The sequence below is a fragment of the Anguilla rostrata genome, chromosome 4, assembly GCF_018555375.3.
Source record: "Anguilla rostrata isolate EN2019 chromosome 4, ASM1855537v3, whole genome shotgun sequence".
In the NCBI taxonomy this organism is placed as follows: Eukaryota; Metazoa; Chordata; class Actinopteri; order Anguilliformes; family Anguillidae; genus Anguilla; species Anguilla rostrata.
Genome location: NC_057936.1, coordinates 16118923 through 16130465, shown reverse-complemented (window position 1 = coordinate 16130465; position 11543 = coordinate 16118923). Strand labels below are relative to the sequence as shown.

General features: G+C 39.8%; 1 protein-coding gene across 1 annotated transcript in view; it reads right to left on the bottom strand.

The window, feature by feature from the left end:
* Positions 1 to 6268: 6268 nt before the first annotated feature.
* Positions 6269 to 11543, bottom strand: part of LOC135252643 (cadherin-7-like) — an 86992-nt gene continuing 81717 nt past the window's right edge. The window contains exon 12 of the mRNA XM_064330963.1: positions 6269 to 7383. Coding sequence (XP_064187033.1) covers positions 6881 to 7383 — 503 coding nt within the window. The 3' untranslated portion in view covers positions 6269 to 6880. The remainder of the gene's footprint in view (positions 7384 to 11543) is intronic.

The following is an 11543-nucleotide window of genomic DNA, read 5'->3' as shown; positions in this document are numbered from 1 at the left end:
GGCCATTCTGTTCTTGAGGCTTACCAGTGGTTTGCATTTTGTGGAGAACCCTCTGAAGTTATGCTGTTGTAGTCATCTTTATGGTAGCCTTTGACATATCGATGTCTACATCCTGGAGAGTGTTCTTTATGTGTTTGACAGTCAGTTGAAAACGGCTTCTTCTTCATGGTCTTCCAGGTTCTTTGCTATTGCTGAGCTCACCAGTGCATTCTTGCTTCCTAACAATGTATCAAACAGTTTATTTCAACACAACTTCGTCCCTGATTGATTTTGCAACGTACATAATTTTCCAATAACTGGAAACAAGTCACATCAAATACAACATACCAAACAAATGCATAACTGTCAAATGAAAATAAGTTGCACATTGGCTTGATGATATAGTATTAAAAGGTAAACAAAAACAAAGATAAACACCTGCAAATAGACTGCTCTTCCAAACAGTGAATCATGTGGCTGCAAATCAATGTACTGTATAAAGCTTGCAGACATGGCATAGTTGACATGGCTTAGTTGTTGTTTGACCCAGCATTACACTGGGTGGTCTAAGCATGATCTAAGTGACTTTGACCTTGGTATAATTGTTGTTGTACCACCAGATGTGGTGGTTTCTGCATCTCTGAAACAGCTGCCCTACAGGGATTTTCATACATTACAGTCATTAGAGTTTACAGAGAATGTTGCGCAAAAAAAACATCCACTGAGCTGCAGTTCTGTGGGTGAAAATGACAGAGGAGAATGGGCAGACTCATTCAAGAAAGGCCACTGTTTACAACAGTGGTGTGCAGAAGGGCATCTCCGAAAACACATGTAAAACCCTGAAGTAGATGGATTACTGCAGCAGAAGACCATGCCAGGTAGATGAAGAACAGGAAGATGAGGCTATACACTGTTTTGTGATCACCAAAACGAGACAATTTAAGATTGGGAAAACATTGCTTGGTCAGACAAGCCAGTGTCGTCAGGCTTGTCCAGCATAATAGCTTTGACTTCTGCCGCCACCATGACCTAATTTCATAAAGGTTATGGATCCATATCTTGTAAAATTATTTTCTTGAAATTAAGGACACAACTGAATCAATTTCAACATTTGTATTTATGAAATATAGAGTGTTTGTTGTATAGGCTAAGTGAAAAACGTATCATACAGCAAATAAGCAAAAAAACGTATCATACAGAAAAAAATACAAAATAATATTTTTTAAAATTCTTCCATCATAACAAATCCAGTACACTTCTCTCTTGTGCCTTTAAACACACACTATCTCTTACCTCTTACTCACCAGATCCACAGAGAATGCACAGCTTTGGTTGTTTGTGTGAGCAGGGACCACTAACAAATTGGTTGCATTTTGCACAGTTGCCTTTAGCCTTATTCCAACTACATTTGCTGACCTGACATGTTTTCTAACTTTAGTTAAAGTCTCAGATTCAGTGAAAAACTGAATGGATGTCTGAAGTGTTATCTCCATGGAATTATAAACTTATTTCTATAACTAGAGCGCCCACAATTATTAATCTCCATATTTATCGCCACCCTTATTCAACTTTATCACATGATTGCAATTAATGAATTTTGAGAGATTATATGTGCAAAATTAGTTTAGAAAGCTCTTGATGAAGCTATTTGTGTCAATGCGTCGGTCATTCACTCGCTGAATAGCGTGCTGGAGGAGAGAGCAAAACGTCAGCACCTGGGTACCAACACCTGCTACGTATTGTCTGGCGGGGGATTCAATATTTTTTAAATTAAGATACACAGTTATTTTAAGCCCTAATATTTAGGGAAAGTCATGGAAGGTGGAGGGTATTTCATATAGCGTTGGAGTAATTTAAATTTTGAAGTCTAAACACTCCATGGCATTGCCTCTGACCTTTCTAGAGTTAATACCAATTGAAAATGTCACATAATACCTTGCTGAACATGTGCATCCCTTTATGGCCACAGTCAAACCTTTTTTTAGCATGTGCCATGTCATAAAGCATGCATCATCATAAGCTAGTTGCACGACAGTGACTTCAGTTTACTCCAATGGCCTGCTCAGTTCCCCAGTCTCAATCCAACAGAGCACATCTGGCATAAGGAGGAACAGGAGGTCTGCAGCATGAATGTGTAGCCAAAACATCTGCATTGCATGATGCTATCAAGTCACCATGGAAGAAAATCCCTAAGGAATGTTTCTAGTACCTAATTGACTCTATGCTGCAAAGAATTCAGACTATTCTTGAGAGCAAAAGGGGGCCATAGCCAGTACATTATAGGTGACCAAATAAAGTGGCCATTCAGTGTATATAGAGTACATATTTAAGAATATAGTCTTTTCAATAAAGAGCATCATTTGAGTCATGCAGAAGATTTCTAGGTAGACTGGTAAGACAAATGACGAACACTTGTAGGGAAATCACAACACACAGTCATCAGAGGTACAGTTTCTCAGCTCAATAACATTTCTGCTTCATGGCATTATCAAAGAGAACAGTGAATGTGACACAGAGGTGGCTGGGAGAAGCCCTCGTCTGATTCTAATCTCTTCATCAAAAAATGACTTCAAGAGCAAGCCCCCATGGCCTTTTACCTGGCAGGCTCTCCCCTGCTTCATATTTCTTTATTCTGTGTCCTTTACTTCATCTCTTGCAATGGTATTCTTTCAGATCATATTATACCTCTTCATTAAATTGCTGTCCATGTGTTAAATGTCTAAACATTTACTAACATTCAGCCTACAAACAATTAACCAATTATCACCTTTATAAGCACTTACTCAGAGATCTGTTCTTGATCTTTTCCAGTTTGGACTTTATTCCCCCTCTTAAACAGAAACTCTCCTTTTTATCCCAAAGCTCCTCTTTTTAATTAGTTTTGGCCTCTGATTGATCCTGTAGATAACTCAATACTGTTTTCTTATATTGCTGCTCAGAGTATTGGTCATGCTTGGTACATCTCACAGCTGATTCTTCTATAAATGTTCTCTCCAGTGGCTTGCTCATTACCATCGTTATGCAGAAGCAGTGTTGTCTTTCTTTTTTGTCTTTGTGGTCTTAGTCTTTTGATTAAAATGCATTTTAGTTTCAGTCATATTTTAGTAATGCATTCTCCATTCATTTTAGTCAAGACAAAAATGACCACAAACATATTTATGGGAGGAGCACGCAGTGTCCACACAGTGGTCATGGGTGTTGGACTGTCATGCAGAGTCACCATGAATAGACTGGACTATTTCAGATGCTTTTTGTAAACTACAAAATTTACTTTTTCATAGAAAATTCTGCCAAAAGGTCAAAGAGGCTAATATGAGTGAATGAGTTACATGCCACTGCCAAATTCTACATGCATTTGGCCTGTGACGGGTGTTAATATCAGGCCCTGCTTGTAATATATTCATATGTGCAACAAAGCATATAAAATAAAAAAGGCATTTTCATCACGTTATTGTCTTCGTCATCTTCATCAAAAAAATTTGCCGTTGACAAAACTTACCGTATGACTTTGTTATAATTTTAGATGATGAAAAAAAATGATGTGCAGAGGTTATGTTTTGGGTGTCCTCATTTTGCGTGCGCTATTATGGTCAACCCAAAAGGGTTAAGAATTTCCCAAATTTATTCTGAAATGATTTTATCCAAAGAATGGGCCTACTTGCTGAAATATATGGTTCAAACTGGTTGAGATACTATGAAAGACACTACTTGTGTGCTCGCTGGTTTGTTTCATACTGTACATCTTAGTCACTCTTATTTCCAACTGAAAGTTATTGATACAAATTGTACATTTTGCTGTCTGCTGCAAATTCAAAGATGGATATTGCGCAGAATACAATACTAATGGCACAACCGTGCAATGCTGCTCCTGGGAATTCTTTAGCTTACTCAGGTATATACCAATTCTCTCAGGCCCATTGTATGAGACCTTGTATTCAGAAATTTCTCATATTTAAAGCCAATATCATGGTGACAGCATACTCTTGGCCTAGCTCAACCACAACAAAGCTGAATGTCTTCCAATGCTTATGCTGGTAATGAGTCTAAGGAGCAGTTCAATTGTTAAAGCAATCTCAGTATACCACATATAAGGATCACACTGAGATGGAATCTTATTGGCAACTATCAATTGTCTCAGGCATCAATAATTATCACACTCCAGTAGTAATAGTAATATAACAGTGGACTGTTGATTGCAATAGATTTGCCAAAGATTTTTTTAAAACCAATTCTAAGGACAGATTGAAATAGTCACTCACATTAGTTGGCCTGTGAAATCACTGCTACTGCTGTGTCAATGTGGAATAAGGCATTGGATTTGAAGAGCACACTTCATGCAGGTCTAGTGCTCTTGTGTGATGACAGAGAGAAACCATGCTAACTAAATCCCTCCCTCCCTGGGTGACACTGCTGCCAATTTTGTACAGCCCCACAGGGCCATCTGTTACAGTTGGCATTTGCACAGCCAGGATTCAATATCAACTGCAGGGTGTGCTACAATACTGAAAACCATTATTTTAGCAGAAAGAACCAAATGACAGAATTAACACCAACCCTTTCTAATGAAATAACTTTACAGCTATGCTTTTTTTTTTTAATTTTTGGAAGAGGTACTTCTAATAATTTTGTGCCTCAGAGACCGTACATGTTGAAGGCAAACAACCTCTCTCCACCTCTCTTTATGCGGAGATACTAAGGCTCATTTCTGCTAATTCACTTCATTAAAATGGTATTTATCAGGACTTAGTGCACAGCAGAATGAGATTTCGATTGCCTTTTTAGATTACGTTAAGCAAACCAGTTAACAAATAATTAGATTTGCTTTAAGGCTTCAGACAGTATTCTCAATCTTCATTATCTTCACTTTGCAAGCAAAATGACTGAATTATTCTTTGAGTAATTAAGAAATTACATTAGTGATAGGGTCAAATGCACATCTTCAAAGTATAATCGATATATAGCAAATTCTAAATATGCAAATGTCACTAATACCAGTGCCCCACCCTCCCCCCCCCTCCCCCCACCCCCCATTCAAAAAGAACATGAGGTATTTATTAATTCTAAACAGATGTGTCCCTTGCGTAAAACACCCAAATTTGCAAAAGCTTTTGAAACAGTCTGACATGGCCAGCTACATTTCGCAAAACCCGCCCAGCTGACTGCAAAGCTTCAAGCTTCATCTGTCTCAGATGCTCCTTTCAAGTACACAGATCCATCCAGAATAAGAAATAAAAACACCATTGCTTCATGAGCTGTAATTTGCTTTTCTGATGATGCTGTTCACTATAGGCAAGGAAACATCTCTGCAGCAGTTCTTGTATTTTTAAATATCAGTCTTACCTTGAAAAGATAAGAAAACATCAGAATATCATTGCTCTTCTTGTCGGAAGTAATTGAATTGGCTTCATTGTTTTGAGGAACACAATGTTCTTTTTATTGTCAGCAAACTGGGAAAAAACATCAGTCACATATTTCTGCTTCTGCAAAATAAAAAAACAATTCTCTTGTAAACACTGCTGTTATTATAAACATATTCAGGAAAAAAGTTCAATAGTCAAATTCAGAAAGCATGTTTTGAAGCAAAACGTCCCATTCTTTCCCACATTGGTCTTAGAATTATTCTATTATCTATAAACGTTGAGCCCAAAGTAACTCGCTGACGTCCTTGATGTAGTGGCAACTAAGCTCTGAGTTTAATTAGAGTTTTGCCATATTATCCTTGACACTAGGAGCTTTGTTGTTCACATTGATAACAGGCCTGTGATTTTCAGTTCATTTATGCTGGTTTTCTTTTTACAAGATTCACTCAAGTGCATGAACTACCTACCAAATATATTCAGAACGCACTGTTTAGCCATAAAGTTTTTTTTTGCTATTCAAGTCTAAAACTAGACTTGATAGCAGAATGACTCTCAAACAACACCCTGTATTAACTTATATATGAACCAAAGAGTTATACGAGGGGGCACTGACTCAAAGAAGGTGAATTTGTTCTTGAAAAGATCACAACATTTGTCACAATGTCTGCCAATAGAAAAGCGGAATTGTTTTTTTCAGATTGTGATCCCCTTTCCCACTAGATACAGTGTGAGGGAGATTGTAAAGCCTCTTTTACACAGTAATAGAGCAGTTACTTTCACTAGATTCATATCTGGCATATACATACTTGTTAGAAAATCTTTATCAATTTCACCCCTGTGTTTTTCTCCCCAATGTGAAGCAAGTCAGTAGTTGTGACATTTTGTGTTGTTCTGTTAAAAATGAGTGGAAGAAAAAAACATCTATGGTATACTGATCAAAGTGTACACTTTTAATGACCACTGAACTTGTTAAACTGTCGCTGTACTGACTAATCACTACAGACAAATAAAAAAATAAATGTCACTTGGAGAACAACAAAAGCAGTAAAATGCATCGCAGTATTTGGCGAATAACACTGATTCTGGCACTCATGGCCCATGTCGGATACAGTAGTCAAGGGTTAATGCACAAGGTTACCCTTTGGGTCCAACAGGTGAGGTCTTTGGTTCCCGCCAGGTTCAGCATTCATGGTCTGTGTTTCGCACATTATCTCTGGTGTTGTCATATTTATAGTTTGTCAAAACTTCCATGGATTCTCTGAGAAAATCCTATCCAAGGGGATTGATGGATAATACCTTTTGAATTTAAATAGCCTTTTTATTTGTTTTCTTGTAACAATTTCCTTCTGGCTTTCTTGGTCAAAAGCAGTTTTCTACTATCCACAGAAAGATAGTAGAAAAGAAAGAAAGATCAGTTCAGGATTTTTTTTTTTACCTGGTTCTGTCCTGTGGAGTCCTTTTTTGTAACAATAATAGCATTAGGTTTTTTCCCCACTTATTTCAACTCCACGGTCAACATGAACTTAAAATTTGAAACAGGGCTATGAGAATATATTGCAGCCCTCAGTGTTGCCATACAGATCAGCCAGCTTCTTAAAGCGAGGCCCCCAGTCGCTGAGATAGTCGTAGTTCTGGTCGGAGTCCGTGCTCTGCGACTCCAGTGAGCTGAGGGATTCCGCCACTGAGCCGCTCCCCTCGAAGGCGTAGGTCTGCAGAGAGTCGTAGGGGGGTGCCGAGGGGTCGACGTCCGCTTCCTTCAGCCGGTCCCAAATGAACTCCCGGAAGATGACGTTGTCCGGCAGGGTCTTGTAGGCGGGCCGCGAGGAGAAGAAGGAGGTCACCTCGGGCGTTACATCCCGCCGAGCCTTGTGGTCCCGGATGACGTTGAGGTTCCGCAGGGCGACCATGTCGAAGGCCTCGGTGTCCTCCTCCCCGCCGCCCTCGTCGTCGTAACGCACGATGTTCTCCCGTATGTCCCGCTCGTCCTCAAGAATGAGGGGCTCCTTCTTCCGACGGCGCATCGTCACGATCAGCAGCACCAGAACTGCGGTGAAGGAGAGGGAAAAGCACAGCGTTAGCTTGGGACACAGATGACACACTGAAACCAGTTATCAAACACTCCAATCTCTCTCATGGACGCTGTCACAGGTGAAATACCAAGTCCAGTTCTTTAACTGTTCCACACAGCCAGTTCAAGCTCATTTTCAGGACTAATAAAATATATTACTAGTCTTATCTAAATTAAGCAATTAGTGAGTATAATGGAAACAAAGCACATTATGGCTTTCAGAGACTGAACTTGCGTTTTGCTATAATACATGGTGAAAACTGATCAGAGGGGAAATGAGAACAACGGAAAATACGTATTGTGTAAAATTTATATTAAAACCAAAAGAGCCCAAGGACACATTTATATCTCACCTGCAGAGTACTAAGGTTTATTTTAAGCTTTTCCTTTTAATCTGTTCCAATGCCACTTTCTATCAGATGCACAGAAGGGCATAAAGGCAAGGATTTCCCTTATCTAGCTTAACAGTATGTACGGCGTGAGTTTATATGAGCATTTTTGTTTGTAAAGCCCCATACCTCCTCCATCTTGTTTTCTGAAAATGGTGAATAAGGTTTATAATTACATTAGTCATTTTTACTTTCAATAGTATTTGGTCAATGATGTTCTGAAAGTGTACTCTGTGATGATGCTAATGATGAGATGTTAATGGTTTTCTCGGAGACACAAAGATACGGTGCTCACTGTTAACATTAATTTTGGTACTTTGGTGAATTTGACTCTAATCAGCTTTAATAGGCATGGCTGCAAAAAGGGCCAATTCATGATTCAATAAACATGTCAATTCTTAATGTACGTGTATGCCCATGTAGTTATCCGTCTTGCCTGTCCAAGTTATAAACTAAGAAACGCACACAAACACACAGACCTAGAACAGCCCTTGATATCCTGTGCACAAGCTGTAACTTATGGAGTGAGTCTCTCCCTTTTGCCATTCACAGAATGAGAAAAGCCCCAACAGCAAACAACAGATGCTCCAGATGGCACATACATTACCAAACTGTAAAACTGTGTTTCGGATCATTTCCATATTACTCTGCCCTGCAAACATAAGTGATCGCTTAGAGAGAACCCTAAAATCGGAACTGAAAGACAGCCTTCCGGATGCCCCGCCCATCCTTGAGGATGTATCAGGGCTGAAAATAACTTCCTGTGCATGAGCAAACAGGCAAACGCCTAATGATCCATCCATCAGCACTGGCAGAGTGAGTGTGAAATATTGCTCCATAGACCCATATTTCTCTCCTCCACCGTATACATTTTCCCCAGGCAAGGCAATGAGGGGATGCTGCAGTTCTCAACACATAATCAAGATAGGGGGCATGGGGTGGGGGGGGGGGGTGGTTATTTACCCCTCTCCCCAGTGGTAAATTGTTGAATATACTTTTGCCAGCGATTTGGCTACCTTGTATTTTATCGCCCTCCTTGAAAACCTGGCAGCCAACTGAGTATGTCAAATTTATTAAAAACAGGAACGATTTGTCATGCTGGTTTGGTGTTGGAAATTAAAGAGGCTAAACGCTCAGCGAAAACTGCAAGGATACTTGTGCCGTTTATGTAACAGTACTTTTTCTGTGCATATTATTCTCATCGCCATGCACTCTATGCATGGCAGTGGAACGAATAAGTACAGTTCAACAATTCCTCCAGCAAGCTTCCACAATTTGCATTTATAATAAACTGGATCATTTGGCACTGGTGAAGGATTATTTTATTCTAGCCTTAATGTATGTATTAATGTAAAAAACAAAGAATGGTTTGAATATAATGGTACTTTGGTGTCATTTTGGACGCCAGTCCTTTTTTTATCCTTGCTCTCATGATTGCAGTTGGTGTACAGTCTATATATTTTGGTTTATATTCAAATTTGCTAAAATTATTTACAAAAGAATACCCAGAGATACATCACCATGCTACTGTATTCATAAAATGAAGATGGGAACAGATTTTTTTTATGTGCCTTATTCATTAAGTATTCCAAATGGCTTCATGAAGGATGAGGAACAAGTACAGAGGTTTATATGGATGACAGATCCAGTGTAAGAAGAGCATGTACCCAATTAAACTGTGAGGATGATTAGGTGGCCCAATTATGGTAAGCAGATTTGAACTTTATTTACAAAATGTACAGGGTACACATGAGTAAATGGCTGTTTTCACTACACCGCTAAGCTCTGAAATGAGATAGATGTACAAAGACAAAATGGATCAATTCAACATTATCCTCGATTTGCCGTAATTGAATTGCGAAAACAATCCATCATGCGCAATCAATCCCATTCGAGGAGAGCGTTTGGCGGTGCCCTAGTCTCACGTTTGTCATTAAAATGAACCACCACTGCCAAATCAGCCCCTGCTGCTCCCTCTCACTCTATCCGCTCCCTCCCTCACTCTGTCCGCTCCCTCTATTCTTGTCAAACATGGATTTTAACAACTGCGGGCTGGTGAGGGAGTTGGACTCTTCCATATGCCCTACAGCAAAGTCTTTTTGGTCATTTCTATCTCTGTGCAGCTGGCTCTGCTGTAAATATGGAAGATTGTGGCCTGGTATTCCAGGCATGTCTGCTCCAGGGACAGTGCTACACCTTTTTTTGGATGTGCACATATTGAGATTACAGTTTACATTAGTGTTTAAGGTTCAGGGCCTGGAATAGGGCTAGAGATAGGGCTGAGCATAAAATTTAATTTATCGTTATTGTGAGGAAGCGCGTTCCCGCTTTCCTCACAGAACAGACAGGTCACATGCGCCACTGTTCCAGCAAAACAAGGCATGCGCACACCAAACCGGAAAGGGTAGTGCTGCAAACAAGAAAGTCCTGTGTTCAAATCCTGGCCAAGGCCTTCCTGTGTGGAGTTTGCATGTTTTCCCTGTGTTCGCCTGAGTTTCCTCTACATACTTCAGTTTCCTGCGATAGATTAGGTGTATTCCTGCCTCTCACCCAATGCATGCTGGGATAGGCTCCAGCACTCCCCGTGACCCTGAAAAGGATAAGCAGGTATAGCTAATGGATGGATGGATGGATGTAATGTGCTGGCATTCCATGGGAAAACGTTCTTAGCGTGGTCGGGTTTTGTGTGGCTGTACTTTAGTGTTGAATTGCTTTTTAAATAACATTTATTTATGATGTTGCATGCACCTACAATAATTAACTATTAATTAAAAATAACCATATGGTAAATGGACTGCATTTATATAGCGCTTTTATCCAAAGCGCTTTACAATCGTTGCCTCTCATTCACCAGAGCAGTTAGGGGTTAGGTGTCTTGCTCAGGGACATTTCGACACGCCCAGGGCAGGGATTGAACCCGCAACCCTCCGACTGCCAGACAACCGCTCTTACCTCCTGAGTTATGTCGCCCCCATATGTACAACTAACAAGGCGAGATGACTTTATATTTTTTGGTTATTCTTCTTTAATACCGTTTTTAGATGCACAGCAGGCAAGCAGTGGAGTGGGTGTGGCTCACTGCTGCTGCAGATTTAAAGGGCTAGCCACTCGCATACGGACACGTATAAGGGAGCATGAAGCCATAAGGGGTACTAAGGTTACATTTAGCCCACTGTTACACAATGCTGTACATTAGGTGTTAGCTTGTAGCCTATCTGTTGCTAGCTAGCTATGTTTATAGCTACCTATGACGTTCTAGCAAAAAAATAAAAGCACAATTACAGATGCATTTAGTAATGTTTATTTGACCGACATTTCGCCCGTAACTTCGTCTGGGTCTCATACAATCGAAAATGGCAGTGTCTGCATTTATCGATTTTCGCTAGCCCATAGCAATAAATAAAAACTATAGATACATTCATTCTTTACAATAATTATGATGACTTCATATGTTTTATTTTATACAGTGAATGAGACATGCTCTTGTCCTCTCTATAGTACTCAGATGACAGGCAGCACATGTGTTTGGAGGGCAGGGCTTTGGAGGGAGAGCTAAGGGGAGGGGTGGAACTTTTTTTTTTCAAATCTAGCTCTCTCTTGATCGTTTCTCCAAACTTAAAAACTGCACAGTTTAGTCATTTTATCTTTTTTTTTTTGTTTGTTTTGTTTCTTGAGTCTGTTAAATTTTTGTTCGCTGGGGCACTACCAATAATACAATTCAATTGATTTCTGCACAGCTCCTGGCTG